The sequence below is a fragment of the Anas platyrhynchos genome, chromosome 1 (genome assembly GCF_047663525.1).
Source record: "Anas platyrhynchos isolate ZD024472 breed Pekin duck chromosome 1, IASCAAS_PekinDuck_T2T, whole genome shotgun sequence".
In the NCBI taxonomy this organism is placed as follows: Eukaryota; Metazoa; Chordata; class Aves; order Anseriformes; family Anatidae; genus Anas; species Anas platyrhynchos.
Genome location: NC_092587.1, coordinates 40,479,722 through 40,505,942, shown reverse-complemented (window position 1 = coordinate 40,505,942; position 26,221 = coordinate 40,479,722). Strand labels below are relative to the sequence as shown.

The 26,221-nt window shown below is 43.6% G+C and overlaps 1 protein-coding gene across 2 annotated transcripts; it reads left to right on the top strand.

The window, feature by feature from the left end:
* The first annotated feature begins 5,576 nt into the window (after window positions 1–5,576).
* Window positions 5,577–24,566, top strand: E2F7 (E2F transcription factor 7). 2 transcript variants are annotated; one of them, XM_027454637.3, is made up of 12 exons: window positions 5,577–5,768; window positions 7,682–7,957; window positions 10,017–10,185; window positions 12,393–12,674; window positions 13,291–13,449; window positions 14,484–14,621; window positions 14,991–15,185; window positions 15,832–15,916; window positions 16,746–17,286; window positions 18,162–18,429; window positions 19,598–20,016; window positions 21,277–24,566. In XM_027454637.3, exons 1-12 carry the CDS (start codon window positions 5,682–5,684, stop codon window positions 21,451–21,453), a joined length of 2,796 nt encoding a protein of 931 aa, XP_027310438.1. In that variant the 5' UTR covers window positions 5,577–5,681; the 3' UTR covers window positions 21,454–24,566. The 2 variants fall into 2 exon arrangements, with proteins under 2 accessions (XP_027310438.1, XP_027310427.1); XM_027454626.3 differs by having other exon boundaries at window positions 18,159–18,429; window positions 21,277–24,565.
* The last annotated feature ends 1,655 nt before the right edge of the window (window positions 24,567–26,221 follow it).

The window sequence follows — 26,221 nt, the reverse complement described above, 5'->3', positions numbered from 1 at the left end:
CCTTAGGGGCTGGCACCAGACAGTTTTCTTTAAACATAGCACATGTGGAATATGAGGGACCGGTGGGAACTGCTCTCCTTTCTCTATCAGGTTGATGGGCAGTGAGTCCAGTGACAGTTTCACTGATGCGTGGTAGCTTACCAAAGCAGTAAGCTTTGAAGACACATTGAAAACAAACAGCCAAGTCTGCTATCTTTCCACCAGGTGCAAAATTTCCAGACAAAAATTAAAAACTGATAAAATTTGCAGATGAGAAGAGCGGTCATACAGGAATACGGATGGTTTGATGAGAAGAGCCCTTTGCAAATGAAAAACCTCTGTACATACTCAAGTTATTCATTTAATAAGAGGAATGCAGGTCCCTTTGAATAGCTAGGGGGCTACAGAGCGCTGACTGCAAAAGATTGAGAGACCATAGGCGACAATCAATTATTAATGAGCTCCTGCTGCAGTGCCGGTATAAGCAGGGCTAGTGCAATCTCTGCATCAGAAGCAAGGGGCAGAGGTCTTTTTTTTCATCCCAGCTGAAACGCTGAATTTATCAAGTCCAAGACCTTCAAACGATGGTCAGTTGAAGAAATCAAAATATAAACTTTGATTGATATATACATTTTGTGTGACAATATGCTTTGTGAAAAATTAAGAACCCCCAAATAGAAGAATATTACAAAGCTCTATATACGATTTAAATTGTCTTCTGCTGAAGGAGAACCTTCCTGCATGCAGTTTTCTACAGGAGTGCAGATCAGGAGTGGGAAATGATTTTACACTGTATAAAATTTTGACGAGACCAGTACAGTAACATAATATAAAGCCTGGATATCTGTATTTTTAAAACATGCGTAGGAAAATTGGAGAAGTTGAACACAAAACAAACAAACAAACAAAAACAGAAGTCATTTGAGAGCATTGGAAAATGGCTTTTAGTAAGAAATTAAAGCTCTTATTCTGAGCCTGTTAATATGAGTAAGAGGTGACTTGATTATGTTTGCAGTATTCACAGGAAAAATGCAGTGCTTAAAGGTCCTGCAGTTTGGGGGTTGAAAATCCTAACAGGGACCGATGGCTTGAAACTGAAACCAGATGAAATCCAATTAGTAATAAGAAGGAAGAAAAAATGATAGGGAGAATGAGATAATATTTAAACAAGTAATAGTGGAAATGATGAATTCACAGTCTTTTGTTTTCTTGAGATCAATACCACAGGCTTCTCTGGAACACAAGCTTTAGCCAAGCAGAAGTCCTTAGGATCAATACAAGGGTAATGAATGAAATTTAATAGCCTGCAACACCCAGGAGGTCAGACCAGATGATCTAATGGTCCCTCTGGATGTATAATCCAGGGACAATCATATAAGATCAAAGCATACAGGGCAGAGTAATGAAATGAGCCAGGAGTGTGCATGGCAGTCTTTTCCAGGAGTGCTGTGCTAGAAAACTAAGTACAGGTCTTTCTTTTTCCTTCCTGCCTGTCCATCTCTTGATTTGCTCTTCCATCTGCGGATATTTTGTGGATAGATTGCCACCACTGACTGCAAATGTTCTTACAGAATTATATCAATAGGGTCATACTGGGACTTCTGTTATAACATTTATGATCATAATTTTCAGGTAAGAGCCTGTTTTTCAAACCCATATTTTCCATGTTTGGTCTCAAGAGAAATTTTAAAGTGATTGAGGGGGGACTGTCGTCCTGGTTTTGGACTGAAATCAGGAGGAAAACCATTCATCCGTAAGAAGATACTTGGCATTCTCTTCCACTGCTAATTCAAAAAGCCAAACTTTCAGGTGGCAGGTCCATGGAGGAAACTAGCACTGCCGAGCCATTTTGTACAATGAAATAGTAGCAAATGATCACTAGAGAGCAGTTTTGAATATTTACAGCACACAGTGCATCCTTCTTTGAGTTAAACTACTGACAGCTTTATGGTACAACAAATCTTCTTCTGTGAATTTTAGGCAGAAATGGTTGTGTATTGGTATGTTATTGATATTCCAAAGAAGAAACAAACAACTCTAGAATTTACTCAGTGGTGACTGCAGCTGTGTGGGCGATGTGTGGTCTCACACCTAAATAGCCTCCTATACTCGAAGCTCCTCAGTCATCTTAGGGTCAGTCTAGAGCTAAGCAGAGGTTCAGAGGCACTTTTCACTAAAGGTAATGTGGCAAGACAGAGGAAAGGGTTGCACTCTGTGATTTAGAAACCAGCTGAAACATAACCATAGCCCCTGATCTTTTAGATCAAGGGCTGCACAGAGTAAAGATGCTACACCCTGCCCAGGGAGACAAGGCTTCAACCATCACTGTGTCTTTCTGGTGCCACCATGGAATGCTCCAGTAATTGTTTTAATAATTATTAAAACTGTTTTGCATTATACACTTAGTGTTAGTTCTTAGTTAAACAATTAAACACTGATTCTTTGTTCACTTCTTTTTGCTGAGAAGTTATCTACCTGAAACCCTAGTAAAGAAGGTTTATGCCATGGGATGTGAAGCAAACTATATTTCATTCAGAGTCGAGTAATGAAATTGTAATTGTACAAAGAGTTGACCATTAATAGCAATTTAATTTCAGTATCCAGTAATTGCTGGAGGTGTAATGCTACCTTTGTGAAATACTCATCTTTCTCTAAAAGCAGTAGCTGGAAGTGATTTTCAGGTGCAAGACTGATTAAAGAGACGCAACTCAGCGAGCTACCTGGTTCCTTATGTGACCTTTGGCAGGTTACTTGGGATCAGACACATAAAAGGACCAAGGCCTGGCCTCGCCAGCTGTCCAGCTCCCAGAAGGGATTTCTCAGAGCCGCTGGAGTGCCTTCGTACACTATCCACTAGGCAGATAGTTGCTACCTCCTGTGAATGGCCATCACAACCCTCAACAAGGCTGCACCTCAATTAGGCAATGGGAGTTGCTCAAGGTCACAGAACCATCTGGGTTGGAAAAGACCTTCAAGATTGTTAAGTCCAACCACCAACATGACCTACCCAGTCCCATCACTAAATAATCCATGTTCCCTAGTGCCACATCCACACCTCTCTCAAATATTTCCAGAGATGGGGACTCCATCACTTCTGTGGGCAGCCTGACCCAATGTCTGACCAATCAGCACTGGACAGGAAAATAATTTTATAAATTGATGACCTTACTTCTTTCCCTAAATGTCAAGAATGGCTGATCCATTTAAAGGGATATCATTGAAGTATGTAAAAGATGGACCTTAGATATAATCCCCAAACTAATCTGCCCCTCCTGTCAGAGCTGGGGCTCTGTGTTGCTGGGAATGCAAACTTCAAAAGCACAAAACACCATAGCATGGTGCGAGAAGGGCCTTGACGTGTTCAGGTCCCACTCCCAGCTATGTTTCTGTACTTTAGTGATGGCTACGGACACCAATGTTCACAGGATCACTTCTAATGCAACCTCTCCTGGCTGCTTTTGAACATCAAGCGACCACGGTGGTTGCCCATGCCCGGCCCAAGGGACAGCTGGATCCAAGGTGGCCAGAGGTCACTGCAGGCTGGCAGCTCCCCAGCTGATGTCCTCAGAACCATTTGCTATTCTGTGATAGAAAAGTTCTGTTAGATACACTGACAGGATTTGTTTTTATCCAACTCTTCCACCGAGGGCATTGGATTTCCCTCACCAAGAACTGGCACCTCCAATTGCACCTTGCATAAAATCCTGCATTTTTCAGGTCTGGAAAGAAACTGAATGAAATTAATAGGAGTGCTACTTCTTAATAATATTCATGTCGCATAGAAAAAGCGCAAATATTTGTCCATGTATCATTTGTACAAAATTGTAAATTAACAGGCAGGTTTTCTTGGTCCTGTCACAAAGTTATGTAAGCAGAGCATTACAGACAGGTACTTGTACTTAAATTTAGGAGTCTCATTTTTAACTCAGTCCTGCCAGGTCTATTACATGTTCTGTGCATATCAGATATAGAGATAGATTTCAAATCATCTTGGAGCATGATGTATGTGTGTACAGCTGCAATAATTAATCTTATCTGATAATCAGCGAGCTTCTTACAGCTGCTAGAGGCAGAAAAGGAAATGTAGTGTCATAGCTTTGTTCTAACTCATGTGTTAACCAGCTAAGGTTTGCATTTTACTGACAGGGGACATTTGGGTGTTTATTTCACTGAAGAAGTAATTAGACTGAAGTTGAACCTGGGAAGAAGGTGGGGCGGGGGAATGTGGCTTTAGTTCGCTTTTAGTTCTCCTGGCCCTGCTCTGTTAGTAACTGGCAATAAATAACATTAATCTTCCCCAGCTCTTGTGTGTTTTGCCCATGACGGTCGCTGGCGAGGGGTCTCCCTGTGTCTTTGCCTCCATCCTCCTCCCTACTCTGCCAGGGAGAGAGCGGCAGGGTGGGCACCCGGCCCACCAATTTCCATGCCTAAATCACTGTAAAGACTTGCAGAGAGCCTTAGCAGCCTATATTCAGAGACATCCTGAATCTCAGGCAGAAACCTGGTGACGAGTGCCGACGGGAGGCCCCTGCTCCGTGCCGCAGCGCTGCAGGCCGGGCACACCTCAAGGCGCGCTGCCCGCACAGCCCGTCACTGATGCTGACCCGCTACAGAAAGACTGTACAGCATTTCAGCAAGTGCCTTCCTAAGGTCTTAAATAACTGCAAAATTAAATAACAAGGGCTGTGAACGCAGCCAGACCAGCCAACCCTGCACGGTCGCTGGGCTTTGGGCTTCCCAAAGCCATTTGCGCTCAAGCAGAGGGATGGACACCAGCTCTGTGCTGCCAGGGCTGGGCACACCGGTGGGCTCTGGCTGGTGCCATGGCCTTCCCCTGCCTGTCCCAGCAACACCCGCCTGCCACATTGGGGCGGCTCTGGCTTTTGGGGCCCCGCAGCTCTGATGAATCCTTGGGCATGAGGGCAGCAGCGGCTCGCTTGTGCGTACCAAGTGCTGCGGCCACAAATACGTGCCAAGGGGGTGCATTTTGCATCGGAGGAATTCATTTTTCTCTAGATGAGGGAAATTTTTAAAATGTTTTAATTTAGAAGGGGTTCTCTGGGAGTTTGTGTTTCATTCATTTGATGAGCTGCGGTGTCCTGGAACTTGCTGCTGGGCAGAAATTAACAACAGGCTGTGTGCGTGTAAATTAAACCTCACAACTCCGACCTAAGCTTTATATTCTCATGTTAAAAAAAAAATCATTTTTTGTGCCCCCCAAAACCCCACCGGTGACCATCTCCCAAACCACCCGGAGCCCTTCCCGCGGCCAGCAGGGCAAGGACGGGGCAGGGGGGTGAGCTGCGAGCCGGGCTCCCAGGCAGCATCCCGCCCTCGCTCCCGCCGCCCGGGCCGTGCCGTGTCGGGACGTGTCGGGACAGGCGGTGCCGGTCGGGAGGCTCCGCGCGGGAGCGGGGGGGGGGGGGGTGCAGGATGGAGGGGGGGGGGGGTTGGAGCCGGCGGCTCCCGCGCGCAGCAGAGGCGCGGCGCGGGCGGGAGCCTCGTCCCGCGCTGGCGCGCGCCGCCCGCCCGCGCGCTGATTGGCCGTTGGCGCGGCCGGGGCTCCCCGGCGGGCCGCGCCTGATTGGCCGGATCGTACGAGCCGGGCTGGAGGGCGCCAGCGCGGGGCCGGGGCGCCTGGCGGGAGCGGCGGGCGGGCGGCACCGCGGGCACGGCTCCGGGCACGGCTCCGCTCCGCGCCCATGGAGCCCGGCGGCCTCAGCCTGCGGGAGCTGCCGGCCGGCCGGCAGGGCAGGAGGGGCCGCGCGGAGCCCGAGGAGGCGCAGAAGGTGAGCGGGGAGCCCTGCTGGGGATGGAGGGGGGGGGGGGGGGGAAGGTGCCCCCCGGGGGAGCCAGGACGGGGGAGAGGGGAAGGTGCCGCTCGCCGGGCTGGGGGACGCGGTGCGGGAGGCTGGCAGCGGGCGGCGGCAGCTCCCGCGCTCCCCGCCGCTTCTTCGTGTGCTCCCCGCGCGGAGGGGGGAGTTTGGGGTGGGGGACGCGGGGCTGAGCCCCCTGCACCCCCAAAAACCAGCCCAGGGATCAGAAGCTGGGGGCAAGGTGGCTCATCGCCACTGCAGGGTAAGTGTGGTTTCTCCTCTGCCCAGTGTGCAATTGCAAGGATAAATCGCATGCCAATGCTATGGGATCCCAAGGATACCCATGGGATCCCAAGGGGTACCGTGGCCTCCGAATTGACCCCTATTTGTCGCAGCGTAGCACCATACAGCTGGCTGCTGCTCATTGTAAAAGAAGGTGCTTGTTACATCCCTCTGGGTTATTCATAGGTGAGCGTATGCAGAAATTATACCAGGGCTCAGAACAAGATGCTTTCGGAAACCAAGTTGGTGCCCAGTTTGAGCGCTGCCAGGCTGCTGCTAGTGAAAGCCAGCCGCAGTTCCTGCTAAAACTCCTCTGCTTTCCAGCTAGGCTGCACCTGATCAAATGAGAGGTGGAATCACCTGTTGGGATGTCTGTATCCACTGGTGATAGCTGAATTGTTCCAAATAAACAGCAAAACACCAAAAAGTTCTTACAGCAAGCTTACTTACAGTAACTTAATGTATCTATTTCAGGCAATATTCCATTTCAGAATTGGATCTGCTGCAGTACAAAATAGAGCAGTGACAGTACCCACCCTCAAAGTTAGCATGTTAGACTTTTAAAGCTCAACTCAGAACAAGTGTCCTGTTCGTAGGGTGGTAAGTAGAAGCAAGCAATAATGGGACTGTAAGAGCTGGATGTGCTCCCAAGGGCAAGAAGGAGATGTGCTGCTTTCTGCGTGGACACTTCTGGAAGTCCTGCGCTGTGCCAGCTCCAGCATACTTCCTGCATCCTGCAAAGAAAACCAGCACGTCCTTCTGTCTTCTTCGACCCTTTAGACTTCATGAACTGTTTGCACTAACAGGCTAGAGTGAAGTAGGATCTCCTGTTGCTCAAAAACTGATCTCTCAGCTGCAGGATACCACTGATGCTTTCCTGAATTAGTTCCTTTAGATTAGTTGTTGGTCAAAGTGGGAGTTCTTGCAGCAAGAAGGGGGGGTGAAATGACTGCCTTCCTGTTAGACCCAAAGGTGAAAAAAGTTGGACTGCAGCTGGAGACTGGAGGGAGTTGAACTTCATTCAAGGAATGATAAAAATCAGCTTATGAATTAAGATTTTCCTCCCAGTCCTAGCTGTAGTCAAAGAATACTGTTATGGAGATTTTCCTTCGTTGTTTTGAGCAGCAGATAGTGCAGACACAAAGCTTGCTTCGTTTACGCAGGAAGTTAACTTCATTTTAGCTTGATGTCTTGTGATGGTCCAAGCTCTATTCCCAGCATGGCTTTTCACCGGGGACTTCTCAAGCAGAACACGGTGTCTTCTTGCCAAGCGTGACGTGACCAAAGCGTTCTTTCAGATTCAATCCAGTTTGGTGATTTATGTTCTCGGGCAGTGCTGTCTTGTAATAACAGTCAGAATTTAAAAGTTTGACTGATTGACCTCAGCTTCTGTAATTCACAGCAGTATCTCATACACACCGTCTCCAAGTACGCGAGCATATAGACTATTTCACTGCTTCTGATAAAGGCAGAAGAACTGTGCTAAATATAGCTCTGAGTGCCAAGGCATGAGTCACTAAGATTACCTCTGTAAGAGCAAATGAAATTGATTGTTGGACTGTTTTCTTTCCTGTTGTGCCTAAACAACATTTTGTTTTTAATAGGAAAACATATTTGATCGATCCAGGATGGCCCCAAAGACTCCCATTAAGAATGAACCAGTTGATTTATCAAAGCAGAAAGGCTGCACCCCGGAAAGAAATCCAATTACACCTGTTAAGCTCATTGACAGACCTCAGCCTGACCCCTGGACCCCCACTGCTAACCTGAAGATGCTTGTTAGTGCTGCTAGCCCCGACATGAGGGACAGGGAAAAGAAGAAAGAGCTCTTCAGACCTATAGAAAACAGTGAGCAGAACGACATATCTGATTCATTACAGGTGAGACTCAGAACAGTTACCTTATGTTCAGTCGCAGCTCTGACCTTCCTTTGATTCTGCCTTGTTTTTCTTGCAAGTGGTCCTTTGCTCCGTGTAGGAAATTGCAGTATTTTAAATCATTCCCAAAGGCAGATGCTTATACAACACTAGCTGACCAGTATGAACTTCAAAGATGAAAAGTGGCTGTCTTGGTGGTAATTGACTTGAGACCACTCAAGAGCCTGATGATGAATTGATCTGAGAGGACAGTGAAGGAAGCAGAGCTTCAGGTGGGGAAACAGCACAGCTCCTGAAGCTATTTTCCAAAAAACTTAGAAGGAAAACTGCCAGACCACTTTTAAACAGACACCGTGCTTGTCTACTCTACTACCATTTCCAGAAGCAATCAGACTCTGGTGCAGGCATATTTTTCAAAATGCTTTTGCAGTCTTATGCCTTATTCACAATAGTGGACAAGTCCCAGCAGACTGGTCTGTTAAAGTCACTTCCCATATTTTTACTCCAGCCCCAAACTAACAGTTATGGACAACTCTTAGGAAGATTTGTACATGCCAGGACTCAAGTAGTGGTGGGGCTGATCTCTGTCCTTGCTTGAGGAAGTGCATCCATGGAGACGATGTTGGGTGATGATAAGGGTCATTAGTTTTCTTCCACCTTTTTTTTTTCCCCCTCAACGACTTTCATCTCCTGGATAACTTCTTACAAAATATCCTTCACTGGGTATTTCAGTGAGAGGAAGATAGTTCTGGGGTGCTCCTTCTGAGAAACATCATTTGATAGGTACAGGTCATGCTATAAATACAGATTTTACAGCGTCTATGGTGAATATAGTCTGGAGATCTCTCCAATTTAGGTAAGTCACAGAGCAGCAAACAGTTCTCTGAAGATAATTCCTAACACAGCTTCAAATAAGTAGAAATGGTTGATGTTAAAAGTTAATCGTATTACTGATCCAAGTAATACTGATCGTATTACTGATCCAAGCCAGAACATAACAGAAGTGCCCACAGAGGTCAGGCAGCATTTTCAGGGTGGCTACTATAAAGAGTTCCCGTGTTTTCTAGATAATAAAACCTACAATTAATAAGTTTCTGAACATAAACAGTAACTTAGAAGAGATGTGGAAGTGTTGCTGTAAAAGTGTATAAACTATAAAGCACATAAGGAATACTGCTAATTCTATACCATAGAAAACTCAAAGAATTCAATCAGAGCAATAAAATCACTTAATCAGCAAAGGACAACTAAGACCTCTTAAGCATGGAAATATGGGCTAGAACAGCTGTCACTACTCGCAACTTCTCTTTACCAGACAGATTTTTTTTTTCCCTTTTTTGACATAGAATTAAAGTCCAAAAATTGCCAGTGCAAAAACATCGTCTATCACCTTGTTTTCTTCAACTTGTGTCATAGACATACCTCTTCACACATTTTTGCCATCGTATCATTTTTTTTGTTTTGTTTTTTCTCCTGCAGGGGCTGAAAGACCGTCTTCAGACCAGCCTTATGTTAAACAGCTTGACAAAGTTTGATGTTCAGAGGCTGGGTGGTGCCTTTTGTAGCCACTGTCCCCTCCCTATCCCAGCCAGCCCAGTTCCTTAAAGTTAGAGGGCCACTGTGAAGGGCAGTAAACTCCCTTGAAAGTGGTTCTGCAGGAACTCTTGATGGTTTTTATATTTTCTGATTTATCAGATCAAGAGGTTTTTGAGGAAAATTCCTCCTCCTGTCTCAAAAAGAAATTCTCCTTCAAGTAGGATCTATCCATCTACCAGTGTGGGTGTTTAGTCTTACTGGTTTGTTTCCTTATGCATAACCATTATTCCGTAAGCTTGCAGGTGAGAGTTTTTCAGTAGAGGTCTCATGTGTTGGACACTGGATTAAAAAGAGCTTGCAAGCAAAAGTGTGTGTCACCCAAGTGCCTGGAAGAAGACCATGTTGTTTTCCTTATTAGAAAGTCTGAGCTTGAATATTGATGTCATCTGGAATACACCTTACTTGGCTATGCCTTGCCTCTAAAGCTCTGTACTGAAGAGTTAACATTTTTTTTTTTTTTTTACAGTATGATATGGTAGATGACAGCACGGTTGATGAATTTGAAAAGCAGAGGCCCAGCAGAAAACAGAAAAGCTTAGGACTCTTGTGCCAAAAGTTTCTAGCTCGCTATCCAAGTTACCCATTGTCAACAGAAAAAACTACTATTTCTCTGGATGAAGTGGCTTCAATTCTTGGTATGTATAACTGCAAAAACTGATCACCTGGGATAACCCCATAAAATGGCCTTCAAAACATCAATTCCATTACCGAGTGTGTTTCAAAGTTTGCCTTTCCTTGGGTGTGGAGGATATTCCAATTATGCTAATCAAGAGCTAGAAATGCCTAATAATGACTAATGTCTGTCTTGATAATGCTACCATTTTGAAATCTGCTTTCTGACAGTGCTTTCTACTAAACAGATAAATCCTTCAGCTGTCTACCAACGCTGCTGCTTTCTTAATTTTTTCAATTTGCTGAAGACTAAAAGAGTTATGAGTTACAAGCTCTCCTAAGGGAGGACTAAAGCAACAAATTACGTCAAAATGGAACATTTAGGGAAACAATTGCCATCTAGTAGGTATAGGAAATGAGCTGGGTTTACTTCATGAATTAGTAATACGCCTGACATTGTATCTTCCATGATCTCATGGTTCATTAAGGTTATCTTAGTTTGAAATGCTGTCTTGTGAAGGGAGGCTACAAGGAGTTCTGAAAAAGTAGAATGAGAAAATGTGTTCAGGTGGTGAGAATGTATGAGCCTATTTGTTGGCTCTGTTGTCAACTTTGGTCTTTTTATTTTTTTTGAAACTATCTGAGAGAAGTAATAAAACCTGAGAGAGAGGACTCAGATCACAGCACTAACAAAAGGATCCAGGTCCATGGAGAGGAAGGGCTTTATGGAATTGGACTTAAACTAAATAAACATTTATATTTAGAACGTTATGTAACAAAAAAGAATGAACAAAGATGAAATGTGTCCTTTTGGGGAAGAAGGAGAACAGAAGTGTAATGTTCTCTGAAACTCTGGTGAGAAAGTCCATTCCCGTGCTTTGGTAATGGGAAGTGAAAATAGAAGAGGATTCAGATCAAGTAAATAGTTGAACAATTCCTTTAAAAAGTAATATTTTTTTGTTAAGTGGGGCTGTTATTCCTTTGTATGTTTGCGTGTATACTAGTACCCCATCCTTGTGTAGCTAACCATGAGTAGTGCATTGTCCTGTGTTGGGAGTGGCATTACCTTGCTTTCCTAAATAGAAGTCTTGCTTTAAAGCTTAGTACTGAGGATCTTACCTCCAAGAAAGGGATTTTTTTTTGTTCTTCTCGATTTGATTTTCACTTCCTTGCTTGTGTGCATCCACTTGCTTCAGCGACCACAGAATCATTCACTGTTGATAGTGCTGCTGCAACTGCGTAGGTCTGTGTTCACTGGAAAGCTGGCTGTGGTAAGGCCACGAAGAGGACTGTGCTGCTGGTGTCTGATGGACACCAGGATATGTGTAGCAGTGTTTTCATGGAGTATCTTTTCACTCTGAAATCTCTGTGCACTTGGAAACACTCATGCATTGTTTATGCTAATGTGCATTTGAAGCTGGTAAGTGTTATCCATATTCCCCAGCTGGTTAAACAGATGCATCAAGGCCTTGCCTTCTGCAGGGAAGTCTTTCAAAACTTTCCCACTTTGCCAGCGCTTGTTCTGCTCAACTGATGTTAATAGTGATGGGATTTCAGGTGTAGATGCTGATACTAGCATATTTTGTCATATGTAACATGGGTTAGTGTGTTAGGAAACATAGCTGTGCTTCGAACAGAGCTGGAAAGAAGTACCCGGGACAGTGAGCAGTTAGTCTGTTCCTGTTCAGCCCCCAGCCTTGCTCATACTGGTCAGGCTGAACCCTAGCTGGCCATACTTCGTCAATTTTCCCAGACCTAGGTGGCACTGAGGGCTTGTTTCTGCTGCAGAAGTAAGATTTTTTTATATGCCCTGTGTTAGTGCCAGGCTCAGCGCCTTTCCTGCCCTCACTTCTATGCACATGCTTGAAGACAGGTACATGCCTGAGCTCTGGAAAGAAGGGCCAGAGTGCTCTGAAAATCTGAGGGCAGTGTGAATAGATGTGAGTGAGGCTGAGCAAACTGCAGCTGGTTCTGAACACAGCACAGATGTTGTAAGCCAAAGTCACGGCGGGGCTAGCAGCTAAGTGGTAGAGCACATCATACCATGGGGTTAGTCATACATAAGTCAGCTTTAATCATGCAGATTGGGATGGATTTAATTTAATGTGTCCAGGAAAACACTGAAAGACACGTTATGAGTGTACATTGAACAGCCTGTGTTCAGCTGCTGCTAAAGAGCACATTAAACTGGGCAAGCATCGATGTTTCTTATTTTTCTCACTTACAACAGGAGTTGAGCGGAGACGAATTTATGACATAGTGAACGTCCTGGAGTCCTTGCACCTGGTCAGCCGCGTGGCCAAGAACCAGTACTGCTGGCACGGCCGGCACAACCTCAGTCAAACTCTGAAAACGCTTCAGGAGGCAGGAGAGCTGCAGTATGGAGAGCTACTGACCTTCCAGCACAAGGAGCAGGACTTCGAGTATAAGCTTGGAGAGCGGAAAAAGGAAACTGTTCCCGATTCTCAAGACAGACCGTTACTTGACTTTTCAGAACCAGATTGCACCTCTGGTAAGATAATAATGTGTGTGATGTGCTATGTAGGCATGGGTCTCTTTCTCCAGTTCACTGGGTGACATTCTCCCTTGCTTTGCTTTTAAATTAGATGGTAAAAAAATAGACAGTTTGCAAAACGGTGCTGAAATCACTGTAGAGGTCACAGAACTGGCTGTCATGCCTAGCAGTGGTGTCAGGACAGATTTTCCTTCTCCCCTATGGACTGTCAGGAACTTCTGCCAGATGCTCCAGTTCTTCCCTGCCCATACCTGGCACTAAATGCTTTGTCGTGACTGAAGGTGACATGTTCCCTACTATTTACGTGCTGCCCGTATAATTTATAGCATTTAAGTCCACTGAAGCTACAAAACTGTAGTGACACTGTAACATAACAGAATTAGCTTTGGAGTCAGACTTTGTCAAGGCTGTTTCTCTGTAACCTCTAATTTTTACTGTCTTTTGAGGGGAGACTTCGGTCTACATTACTTGGTTATTTGCTGCCTTTCAAAAGCTTTCTGCTTCCCAACAAGAAAATGCTGTAGTCCTTTTATGTGTGAGAAACCTACTTACTAGTTTTCTGTCTGTGTTGGATGATATATGCTAAGAGGCTTGGCTGTTGTTTGTAACGCAGCATCTGCGAACAGCAGAAAGGACAAGTCGTTGCGGATAATGAGCCAAAAGTTTGTCATGCTGTTCCTTGTCTCCAAGACCAAGATAGTCACTCTGGACATTGCAGCAAAGATATTGATTGAAGAAACCCAGGATACAGTGGACCACAGCAAATTCAAAAGTAAGCTGGCTTTTAAGATACAAATCAGTCAGTGAGAAAAGAAAATGGGGGCATTGAACTGACACCAGTAGACAGCAGCAAGAGCAGGTCTGGGATCTTTGCTGAAATGTGGGCTTGGTCTCTTAATCAGAAATGCTAGATACTGTAAATAGATACTGGGGGAAGGGAGGGAGAGTCAGTTTGACAATTATCTCCAAGTTTTAGCTTGGGGATAATTAGAATGAAGACAAATCAGGTCTCTGACTTGATTTTTTTTTTTTATACTTTATCCTTGCTTCCTTTTTCTTTCTGAATGATGTTTCAGAACTTACTGAAATGAAATGCATTCTTTGATGGAATTGATGTTTCCTCTGCAGATGTGTTACTTCTCACTCTGGAAATCTTTCATAGCTGGATAGCACAGTTTGTTCTCAATGGGATCTGGTGCTTAGATCCCTTGGATAACTTGGAAAAATTCAGCATTAATAAATAATTTTGAACTTGTAAAAATAAAGTACTAGCACTTAAGTTTTAGAATTCTACCCCAGATGCCTGAGGGATGTAAGGACTTAGACTAAATAATGGATTTGGGTACCTTATGAAGCTCAAACATGTTATTTATAGGAGTCACAGCTTTTTCTAAGAGTTTTTCACTTTTAAGACTGTAAATACAAGTCCTCTTGTGATCAGCTGTGCGCATCCATGAGCCTCTTGCCCCTGTGCATGTCTTTTCCCTTTATGGAGGCTGCTGCCTTTTCTGGTGATGTAATGCCCCCTTGTAATCCCTCCCTTACCGTTTCCATCAAAATGAGGTAGGCTGGCTTAAACTTGACTAGCTGAACGGGATGAGCAGCTAAGATAAGAAGCAGTGACAAGCAGGTGGAAGTGGGAGCTGGCATGGCAGCCTTTATAGGAGGTAGCTCAGGTCCATCCCAATTTGATTTTACCGCCTCCTCTGTGAGAGCTGTGGTGATATTCTGGAATGAAATTACTACATACATGTGTACTGTGTGCATTGTAAGTGTGACTGTAATATTTCTGTCCTTTCCTGTTAGCAAAGGTACGAAGGCTGTATGATATCGCCAATGTTCTTACCAGCTTGTGCTTGATAAAGAAAGTTCACGTCACAGAGGAACGGGGGCGCAAGCCGGCTTTCAAGTGGATTGGGCCCGTGGAATTCCCTGGAAAGATAGGTAAATTTAGAAGCCTATAGCCCTTTTCTTTTTCATTTGACATTCCCTTCCAAATTATAAAAGGTTGTTTTCTGTGTGTGAAGAGTGATCTGGCATTTGTTGTCCACCCTGTGGTTTTTAACTGCTTGCCAGCTCAAAATTTGCCCATGTTGGACTTAATGCTCGAAGGCTGTTGAGGGATATTGAACGATGATACGATGATATTGAACGTCTTGCTGGTATTCTTACATTGCCTTACCTAGTTATGAATAATTGTAAGAACTGTAGAGCAATGGTTACCTCTTATGGCAAAGTTTGGTAATGTGGCAGAAGCCTAGATAGTGATCTGTGTTCCTTGAGGGACTCTTGTACCAAACTGTATTCTTTCAGATGAGCCAAGAGGGCATAATGGAACATCTGATCCTCTGCCAGGGGAGCAGAGAGGCGCCTGTGCCCCGTACCAGATCTGTGCTACTGGAAAGCAAAGGTTTACACGTCACGCATCATTTAACGGCATGCAGCCTTGTGAAGGGACCAAAAGGAAGGTCAGTTCTGAGCCCAGCAGCCCACGCCAGGAGAGGCAAGGTAACTACTAAGGAAGCATGTTTTCTTACATCCCGCTGGATCTACCCAAATGTGGGCCCACCAGTTTAAGGCTCTCTTCTGGGTGAAACAGCCTAATAAAATACATATGAATTACCCTAGGGAGGTGCCAATAGTTCCGCTACCCAGGTGATGAGACTTGTGTTCTGGATCTTCCAGGCAAGTGCATCAAGTTAGATGAGATGAATCTGGGTGACACTGCCTGGAATCAGCAGTTTATTTTCTGGTAAACATTTCCGTTCTTCACTAACTGCAACTTTAGTGTGGTTTCTTCTGTTGAAATTTGGTATAGATAAAGAAGGATTCTTTAGACACAAAAGCTTGCTTTATGTTATGCTTCATAATATAGTGAAATCTTCTATAACTATCTAATGGAAAGCTCGTAAAAATGGTAAAGCAATTACAGGGCCTTTCACAGTTCCCTGTTAAAGGAAATGATGATGTCAAGCACTCCTCCAGTGGGACTGAGAATTGTGAGTACTTTGCAGGTTCTGACTCTAGGTGATTAGTGGATATTATAAAAATGTACCAGGGAATTAAAATTAGATCAGTTATTTTATATGGCCGGTATCAAAATATGCTTGGTGAACCTACTTGTTACTAACTGAGTGCTCCTTTGTTCTTTCAGCCTGCATTGTGAATTCAGATGAGTATTGCTCAAAAATGATAAATCTAGCAACTGTCTGTAGGCAGAAAATAGACGAAGATACTAGGTAAGTCAGTTTTACAAACTTCTGTCTAGATACAGCTTGGTGCTTGTCATGTTTAGTTAGATTCCATTAATGGCACCAAGATAGTAATAATGAGACCCTAGCAATTTTCAGTTTTAATTCTAATACATCTCACTATGGTTTGTTTGTTTGTTTTTGATGTGTTTTGTTTGTTTGTTTGTTTTTCAAGAGAGTCATTCTAACATGCGAAAAGTCTTCATGTAGAATGAAGCAAATTTATAAACTGATGTACCTCAAACTCCTTTGTTTATTTGTTTCTTTGCTGTTCCATCAAACCATAAAACAACTTAATTGCTCTGATAATTAAAAGCTTTCTTCATGAACTTATTTGTGGCCAGTTTATACCTAGATGTATTTGTACCACTGTCCTTTAGCTTCAGCAGTTGTTCTTTGTCTCAGGTGTGTTTATGTAGGGCATTCCTGCCTCATTTGATCTAGTATTTAGGTAGGCTGAGCAAATCACAATTCCGTGGAAGACTTCTTTGTCATATTAGTTTTCTCTATACCTGTGCTAATTTGAATTCATCTGTGGGTGCCAGGCATATCTCCCTTTTGACCTTTTCTTCTCCTGTCAAGTGCAACTGAAAGCATTATTGTTCTGCCAAGAAACTGAGGAGTCTGCTTCTGTATAACCTGATATAATAATAATTTAAAAAGACACTTAAAGACACTCCTTGTAAATGGTGTAAAATAAGTGGAGTTTTCTGGTGAATTTTCTACATTTACTCTTAAGAATGTACCTAGTTGCTTTTGAGGATAATACATGGGTTTACTTTTGTACTAAATGTTTTTTCTTTTTTCTTTGTTTTAGGACCAAAGTTTGTGCCACAGAAACGGTACTAAATTCAGCAAGGAACCCAAGTATAGCGTCACCTCTCTCCCTTCTTACGGTTCCTGGGGACTCCGATTTTTGTGTTAACCCTTTGCCTCAGGCAGTTTTCCCTGTGGTTCAGGCAGATGTGCCAGGTGTCTTGCTGCCAAATGGAGTCAGCAACCAAACTCTGCAACCCTCCGCTGCAGCAGCCTCCAAAACAGAAAATGGAAAACCTACTCTGCTCCCCAGCCAGCCCTTCCTGTGTTTTCCCTCATCATCCCTTTTTATGTTGTGCGGTGGTCTTCAGGAAAACCTCTTGAGGGAGAACTTGCCTGCAGCAGGAGACATAGGAAACAGGAGCACAGAGGAGAAGGCCTCACCCATGGAAGCTCAGGGTGCTGGCCCTCCAGCTGGCTGCCAGAAACGCAGCTCCCACGAGTGCATGTCGCCCTCTGCGCCTGTAGATGATGAAGAGCCAGCTGCTAAAAAGCAGACCATGGAACAGGGTGATGGCCCTCTCTCACTTGTAGTACCTAAGGTAAAGAAGTTAATTATGTTATCACTTACACTTCCTGTTAGTGAGGAAAGACTTTGCCCAAGACAACATGTTTATAAGTGAAAATTCACTGCACCGCTCTTGTTACAGATAAAAGTGCAACTTCCCACGTGGTAATACAATTATATGGGTGCTGTGTCAGCAAGTACAGGCATTAATTGGGAGAAATTTTCACACTCGGAGGGGAAAATGGATTGTGATTGCTTTGCATGCTGAAAGGATGATCAGCTGTTCTTGGGGATCAATGCCTTGATCCTTGTCTTCAGGCTGGCAGAAGGGACAAAATCAATGTGTCTATTACTATTCATCTTCCCCTGTTTGCTTCAGCTTTCCCAGACAGCAGCAGCATTGCTTGCTCCACTGAGCTACAGAAAACGTGACTAATCCTTTCCCCTTACTCTCTCTCCATCCTGAATCCCTCTCTCACCCGGTGCTGCCCACAGCGGAATGGTGAGAGAGGAGATCATGATGAAAGTGAAGTGTTTCTGTCTCAGTTCTTCTAGCTACTGAAAACGGGTATCAGGCTCAAGGTTGTATCACTGCTTGAATATATGCTATCTGAAACAGATGGTTTTCCTTATCAATAGAAAGAAATGAATCCTCAAGCCTCAGGTACTTCTTAACTACTGTCTCCAAGTACTGAAAGTGAACTGCAGCCCTGGGCACAGGAGTCAGGCATCACTAAAATTGCTCTTGAAACCCTCAGACAAAATCTTTAATGCAGTGACTTGGTAATCAGCTTTGCCCTGCTCTTGTACACAAGTACGCATTTTATTCTTTAGCTGAGGAAGGTGTATGAGAGACATCATTTTGTATTTCAGTTTGGATGCCTCATTACCTCTATTTTTCCTTAGAAGCCTTCTGAGTTGCACAAGGCAGATTCTACCCCAGGGAGCAGCTGTGCATCTGCTGTACATCTAGAAGCTTTTCATCTTGACCCCTCAAGTCCTGCTGCTCCAGAGACTGAAGACAAAAAGTCTATGAGCCCTTTACATTCTCAGGAGCAAGAAAAACGGCCTAAGAATAAAGACCCTGATGAACCTTCTCCAGGAAAAGAGCACCCCTCTAAAGAAAATGCCAATCAACCTTTTCTGCCGCAGTATCTTTATGTTCAGCCTACTGCTGGTAAGGACAGGCATGAGATCTAGAGGTACTCAGCCCTCTCTATCTGTTCACTTAGCTGTTCAAACAGGGAGACCTACAGATAGGTCAGTAAGTCTATAGTTGGCACAAAAAACGTCAGTGGTTTTCTGTGGCAGTTTAATAGCTCTGAATTCTCTTGACTCCGTATGAACTGTTGCTTCTCTGAAAGTGCAGGCTTTTTTTTTTTTTTTTTTTTTTTTGAGGTACCCAGACATTACTAGAGATAAATAATGTGGATTTTCTATGCTTGAATTATATGGGGGGAAAAAAAGCCTATCTGGCATTCAAAACTGGGGGCAGCTGGAAGACTAGATTTGGCAGAAAGGCAGCCAGAATAGTGCAAAAGCATTCCTCTAAGGGGTCATCTGTGAATTTCATACTTTCTTGTCATGTGCATCAGTGAGATAATCCCACACAGACTGAGGCACTGAGAGTGTTCATGGACACATTGGGGATGGGAAGGAAGCAGCTGAAAATACTGAAAACACAGAATTTCATGTCCATCCTTATTTGTGACTGTGCTCGTGTGGCATGGAAGACTATTCTGTGGGAACAGCATACGTGTGTGGCAGATTTTCATGATTACTGCATTGTTATTTGATTCCTTTGTCACAGAATGGGGTCTGCGGGACTTCACTTATGTGGAGAAGTTTACAGAATAGAGACCTCAGTTAGAAAATCTTGATCTTGGGAGTTTTGGAAGGTCAATAATTCAAAACAGTATTTCAGCTTTTCTGAGGAAAATGAGCATCTTTGGGGTATATCTTTGTGGAATTTTTCCATTTGCATCTTTTTCTTGTTAAAACCCAGTGTATATACTTTTGTACAGCATAGAATGTGATTCCTGTTAGTGAAGAGTTTCTTTAGCCAAGGTGTTACTTGTAACTCGAGTTAGAAGCAGAAAATAGCAAGGGTGTAGTTGGTACTTAATATGAAGAAAGCAAATAGATGCAGAGATGGTGAACAGGCAGCAGGGGGGGACATGGAGGTAGGTAGGAAAAGGGGGGTTGACTGAACAGCCAGTTTTTTCTTCCTGAGCAGCCTCTTTCTTTCTTTTTTCACCCTTCTTTCCTGTTCTAGATGAAGTTATAATAGCTTAATTCCATATTTGTTAACTGTACTAATGCCTTGCTGTTTCTCTTTGGTTTAGGACTAAGCAATTTTAATTTCCTCTTCTCGCCAAACCAAGCTCCTGGTGCCATTGGGCTGGCTGCAGGCCAGTTACCTTCTCTGAGCATCCCCTGTGTCATGGTGCCATCAGCAGCCTTGGCTTCCTTCCCTCTCGTCTGTTCTCCTGCGATCCCCAGCCCTCTTTCTCCGGTTCCTGATGGCTCCTTCTCAGCTGCTGCCCCCATGAATATCAGCATGTCTGGCCTGGCATCGACGGCACCCGTTCTCATCGGCACCACGGCAATGGTTACTCCAAATGCTCCCCCCTCGGTGGATCCCCAGCAAGCAGCTCACCCCGCTGTGCACCTGAGTCCTGTGCTTGCCAGGTCGTGCAGTACTGTTAAACTGGACTCCCCTGTGTGCATGGGGCATCCAGTGACCCTCCTGAAACTGCAGCAGGTAAGACCAAAAGGTGGTTGAATAACAGTGAAGCAGCAGCTCCAGCTCACCGGCACTGAAGGCAACTCGTGCTGCAGGCTGGTGCCTGTGTGTCAGAGCAGCAGGTTGGCAGGCTGGGACGTGGTGTCTTTCACGTGATGTACACATCCACCTGTACTGGTTGGAGGGCAGTGAGTTTTAAAAAATGTACAAGAACTTTGTAAGATAAAAAAAGTCTGGCACAAATAGGGGTAAAAAATGAGTTGCTGGTTGTTTTTCCTGAGGTTTGAGTATTTTTTCCAGTTTGACACATTGTAAGCTTATTATGCAGGAGCTATAAGAAACACATTGTAGGAGGATTGTTTGTCATATTTCAGGAGTCAACTGGCTAGAACCAGGTGGTAGTGTGCTGGGGATCCTCACCCCAGTTCTAATCACTGCTCACCAAGGAATGGAAACTTAATGCCAGCATCAGATCAGAACTGGGGGAAAACACCAATTTTCGTGGGGTTTGCTGTATCATTTTTATAATGACAGTTTTAAAAATCTACCCTGGTAATAGACTTTTTAAGTAAATAAATGAGAAATTCAAAAATGAAGGACTCAACTAACTGAGGTACAGTGATGACATAAAGCAGTCATGTCATGCTGTTACCTGGGTCTTCACAACTACTGGAAGTGACATTTTGGCACTGCTTTAGCTTAAATTTGATCTGTGATGTGTTTTCCTATTTTCTAATGGAGAGACAAATCGTAGTTCTGGAAGCTTTATGACAGTTATTTTATGTTTATTTTGTTTAGAGTTTACAAAAAGTTTGTAATGGAGTCAATCTGATTACAGATACCAACGTTAAAGGTAACAGAAGAGTGGCACTTAAAACAGAAGCGGCCTGGGTTTAGAAAATTAATTTTAGATCTGTTTTGATGCTAGCAAATAACAAAAGTGAGTAAAACAATAAGGAGGAAAAAGAGCCATTTAAGCTAGAGGCCAAGATTGGCATAAGAATGAATGAGTATGAACTAGCTGTGAATACATTTAAGTTGGAAATGAGATAGAGGCTTTCAGCTTCACAGAAGTGATGTACTGGCAGACAACCCCAGAACAAAAAGCAGGGGCAAAGACCATAGCCTTTCATGTGGAGCTTCTGAAAAGATTGTGTGACGTAGTTTCCTATAGTAGCTGGGTACAGGGCTGCATGTCTACAAGCTCGCTTCTCTTTGCATGCTTGCATGTAGGCTTTGATAATTACTGAATTACTTCTTGTTTTGTTTCACAAATAGCCTTCGTCAACTCCTGTCACTCCCAAGAGCATTCGTCCTGCGCGTCATGAGACATTTTTCAAAACTCCTGGAAGTCTTGGAGATCCTGGTGCATGGAAAAAAGGTGAAGGCAGCCAGACCAGAAATGCCAGCTCTGTGCAGAGGCGACTAGAAATCTCTAGTAGCAGCAATGACTAACCCCAGACATTGCAAAGGGTGGGCAGATTGTCCTAGGACACTGTATCCATTACAAGAGAACAAGCTCTTATCTGACAAGAGGGGCACGTTAAAATGTCATCCCTTTTGGCATGCTTCCCCATCATCTTCTCACCCACCAATTCTGTTAACCTTCTTCACAAATCATCCTTGGTAGCGAAAACCTTTTTACTTAATTGTTCCTCAGTACTGATTTGAATTCAGATGCTGTGCTTCACACAGCCTTGTGGGCATCAAATTGTATTTGTGGTTTTAATTTGGAAAACTCTCTGTTGCTGTGAGGAGATGCAAACAGATTTCCTTGGAGTCCCCATGGGTTCTTTGTTCATGGTTTTAAGTGAGACGTCTAGCACTTATCTGGGGTAAGCGTTTTTTTGTTTTGTTTTTTTTTTTTACATATACTCTACTTACCCTGAGTAAATCTGCGGTGAAATTGATAAACTTCTACAGTTGCAAGAGCAACTGCGTCCTTAGTTCCAATCTGTCAAACCCTGCCTCTGCAGTACAGCCTCTTGCTATTTATTTTGTACGTTAGAGTGGGAGCTTCAGAATAACAGATTTTCTCAGGGTAGGATTACTTGAATGTCAGTTGATTGTTGTACAATTTGCCCAGCACTTGTGGTTAGGAAAACCTAATAATAACACAACATGATTGAATGTATACATGTGAAAAATATTAAGACCAAAATAACTGTGAATGTTAACGTTTTTATAGTTACGTTAATGAACTGCGGTGTTCCTTGGGTTTCTTTCTCCTAATCTGAGCAAAAAGTACAAGGTAGATATAAAGAATACAGAACCTGATTCCTTAAATCAGTTGGACAAATTAATTTGAGAACATCAAGCCACTGGGAGGGCAGTGCTAAGATTTCATCTACCATTAAATATATGTTCTAGTCTTTATGACTGACGAACACTTGTAAGTCATTAACCACATGATTAGGTTCAGTTTAACCTGAGACTGCTTAAGTCTCCTAAGTGCCTACTTAAGTCGATTTTAAGTAAACCCTTAAGGGGTATAGACTGAAGTGCCTAGCTGTTCACTTATGGGAATTTTGTCACTAGTTAATAGTGTGTTTGAGTGTACTTGGAAGACAAGGGAGATCTTATTTTTGGCACATACCTATCTAAACCATAAAAAGAAGCTGAAAATGAATGGGAGCCATGAATTTTTGGAAATGGGAGAAAACTATCCATCCTCCTTATGAGAAGATAAGGAGGAAGAAAAGGGCGTGTATAACACTTAACATTCAGGGTCCTCACATAATGGATGGTGCTATTAATAATATAGGACATAAGAGTTAATGCTCTTATGCTTTGGTATGTTTTCACTGGTGTAGCAGTATGCCATTAAATTTGTGCAGTTTCCTCTGGAAGACAAAGTGTTGCTGTAGACATCATGTTACTCCAGGTTTTCAGCAAACACAGGGCCAACATTGTCAGCTCTTCTCTGATGAGCAGTAATTTTGCATTGAATGGTACTGGTTTTCCAAGGGTAAATACACTGTGTGATGTGCTACTTGGTTGGTTAAGGGAGGCTAGGGCTGGTTTGAGGGGCTGGGGAATTGGTAAGGACTTTTATTTTTATAATGAAATGTTATTAAAATGGAATTTAAGAAATAATTTTAGTGAAACCGGGAGTTGAATAATGTGGCCTTATCTTAGAACAGACCAATAACAGTCTTATAAGGAGAGCTGGTTAGACCTCATTGAAAGAAACTCTGTACAGCAGAATTATCATAGGAAACTTCAGGGGTGGTAAGGAGAAATATTCAGACTGCTAAATTTTAAGTTTTTGTTTTTGTTTCTTATTATTATTATTACACTACAGTTGTGAAAGTTTACAATTTTTGCTTCTGAATTATTTCTTCCTATACACCAATTTAAATGAATTTCATTTTGAAAAAGAAACGTGTAACTGGCACAGTGGTGCCACTGCATTTCTGCTAACATACATTTGTTGCCATTCTGTCTGGAAACAGGCTGCTGGGGTTCTGGGTGACATGATGGATATCGATTCTCCAAACTTTGTTTTTTCTCTTCACCTCTAGTATGGTGCAAACTTTTAATGAAATGGCAGCTGGGAGCTGAGAGGAGGATTTGGCATAAGTATTCACTCTCTGCTCCAGTTGAAGCATCATCACAAAAATTGCCTCCTTGTGTCAGTTATGTTACTCTGAGTCATAACTAACCTAACTATACTTGAAAATGCAGGAGCTGAAAATGTATCTTCAGTTTCCAATTTCTACTTCCACTTCTGAGTTTCTGTAAATACAGCAGGCCTGGAATTGAGGATTGACTCCCTCACAATCAAAGCTGTTTGATGGATTGCTGTTGTGAAAGCTGATTTGGGTTTGGGAGAAGAAGGGGATTTTACATGATATTCTGTTTTTGTCAATGCAAAATTCTCACTGGAGTAGGTTGAAAGGAGTTGATGGAGCAGCACGACTGAAGCTTTTGGGTGATGTTGGGAGCAGTGCTACTTGCAGCACCTGAGCTGCTGTACTAGACTGGCAAGGCAGAAGGGTGGGTTGCCATGAGGGAATGAGTTTACATTTCCCATCTTTACCTTCACTGAAAGCTGAAAATGTAAATTAAACTAGTAACAATTCACCAGCAAAGTAGCTTTGGAAAAGCAGAATTTGTATTTGCACTCACAAAAAGTGCATGCCCATGATGTTCTGCAGGGTTTATAAAACCTTTTGGTTTCAAGACAGTTGTTAAGGAGGGTGAGTGTGTAACTTATACTTGAATCTACCTGCCACGTTTACATTTCTGATTATCTTTTGTAAATTGGTGCTATTTCTGTATTTAAAAAGCTGTATTTTTAATGTAAAGCTGCTTCCAGTTTGTATCTTTGCACTGCTAGTTTAATATAGATATTAATTTTATTGCTGCCTGTAACTGTCCTGCTCTTCCTGCTCTCTTGCGATCTTTTTAGCTGTTTGCCTATAGCTTTACTCCAATCACACTGAGTTGAATTTTTTCATACTATCTTTTAGCAAAATATTAAACTTTTACAGAATAAAATGGAACTAAAAACAAGGCTGAGGTTGTGATGTCACTATGGAGAGCATCCTTTAAAATAAATGTCTGTCAACCATGCATTCAAATTAGCAGTTACTGTGGAATCTGAACAGCAAATCAGTAACCCTACCTGCGTTTATATTCAGCTTGTATGCTTAGCACAGACAAGAATTCCCTTTAAGCTATTGCAAGTACAAGGACCTCTGCAATATAAACTAACTACCAAAGTCCTGGAGGTGGCTAGGAGAAAGGCCCGGGCCCAAAACTGTGCAAACTGACCCCAAGCTCTGCTTCTATAACGTGGGAGAGATTTCAGTGCCAGGATATCGTAATTCAAAAGCTGTAACAGGTTGTCTAAATGTGTGCCTGGGGCCTGTCACCCACATGCCTTCTGGCATGAAAGCATCGCTTCTATGCAACGTAAAGGTCAGGAATAACAGCAGTAAGCCACATTTCTCAGCAGGTTGAAGTTTTTTTGCAAGCATTTTCTCAGAGGTGTCTAGCAAAAGCATTATTCATGTTGTAGATGTGATACCAGGGCACTCTTGAACTCATTGTCATGGGAAAACACCTGTAAACTTTGCTTTGGTTCAGACTTCAGTTTCTTGTCTGAAGAAACAATGAAATGTAGTTATCTATTTCTCATCCTATATAAGATTTTCAGCAGTGATGAAGGTGGGTACTGTTCCTAGTGGTGACAGTACAGCGGACACCTGGGAAGACACAGGACCTGACATTTAAGTGGCCGATCATTCACTTGGTCACCCCAGAACCCCTTTTTTCCTGTGTCTGGGAGTTGCCCAGGAGCAGGAGGGCCTGGCACTGGGCTGTGGGTAGGGGCATGAGCCTGGGCACTGTCCTCTGGGGATCCTGCCCCACCACCAGCACCTTGGGGCTGCCCAGGGCACCACGGCCGTCCCTCGGCCCCAGGTCTCCACAGGATGGCAGCAATGCCTGCCTGACTGCAGGCACTCCTCAGGCACTGAGGAGCAAGGCAGGCCCTGACGCAGGCCCATTGTCCCATGGGTGAAAGCCATGGTCTGCTTGTGCATGCTCATTGACCACAAACTGCTTTTAAAAAACCAAAAAAGAGTTTAGCTCGTGGGGCTGCATGAGCTGAGGTGGCTAGGGGCAGGGCTGCTGTGTTAAGTTTGTGGCCTACAGGCTGCAGAGGCCTGCGTAGGCACATGGCACAGGGAAGACAGGGCCATGCTCCCCTGTGGCCTCGCTGTCAAGTCCATGACATGAAAAAGCTGAACAGGGACCGGGTATCATAGTCCTCCGTACTGTGTCACATGCACCTGGGCCCTCCTGAGCTCTGCAGGCTTTGATATTTGTGAACACTGTGGTATCTGTTCAGCATCCTTTCCTTTAAATCTGTTGGAATTTAACCTCCACCATGCACACAAGACACAGCTTGACCCAAAACTAAATTTGTGCCTGTTAAAATCAGTGGCAGTTTCACTGCTGATTTCAGCAAGTCCCTTACTGCCCTGTTCCCTCTGTATTTAAAGAGATGCGAGTTAACATCCTGCATCACCAAGAAACGGCTTCAAGATGCCTGAGTTATGACTGGCTGAGTTCCTCGAGAGTCATTTCTAAAATGAAAACTCAGCAGCTCACTCAATATTGTTTGTTTTATTTTTGACCTGTGACTTCACCAATATTAACTTTTCCCTTTCCACTGACAGGAAAGATTGTAATTTTAATAAGATTATGGTAT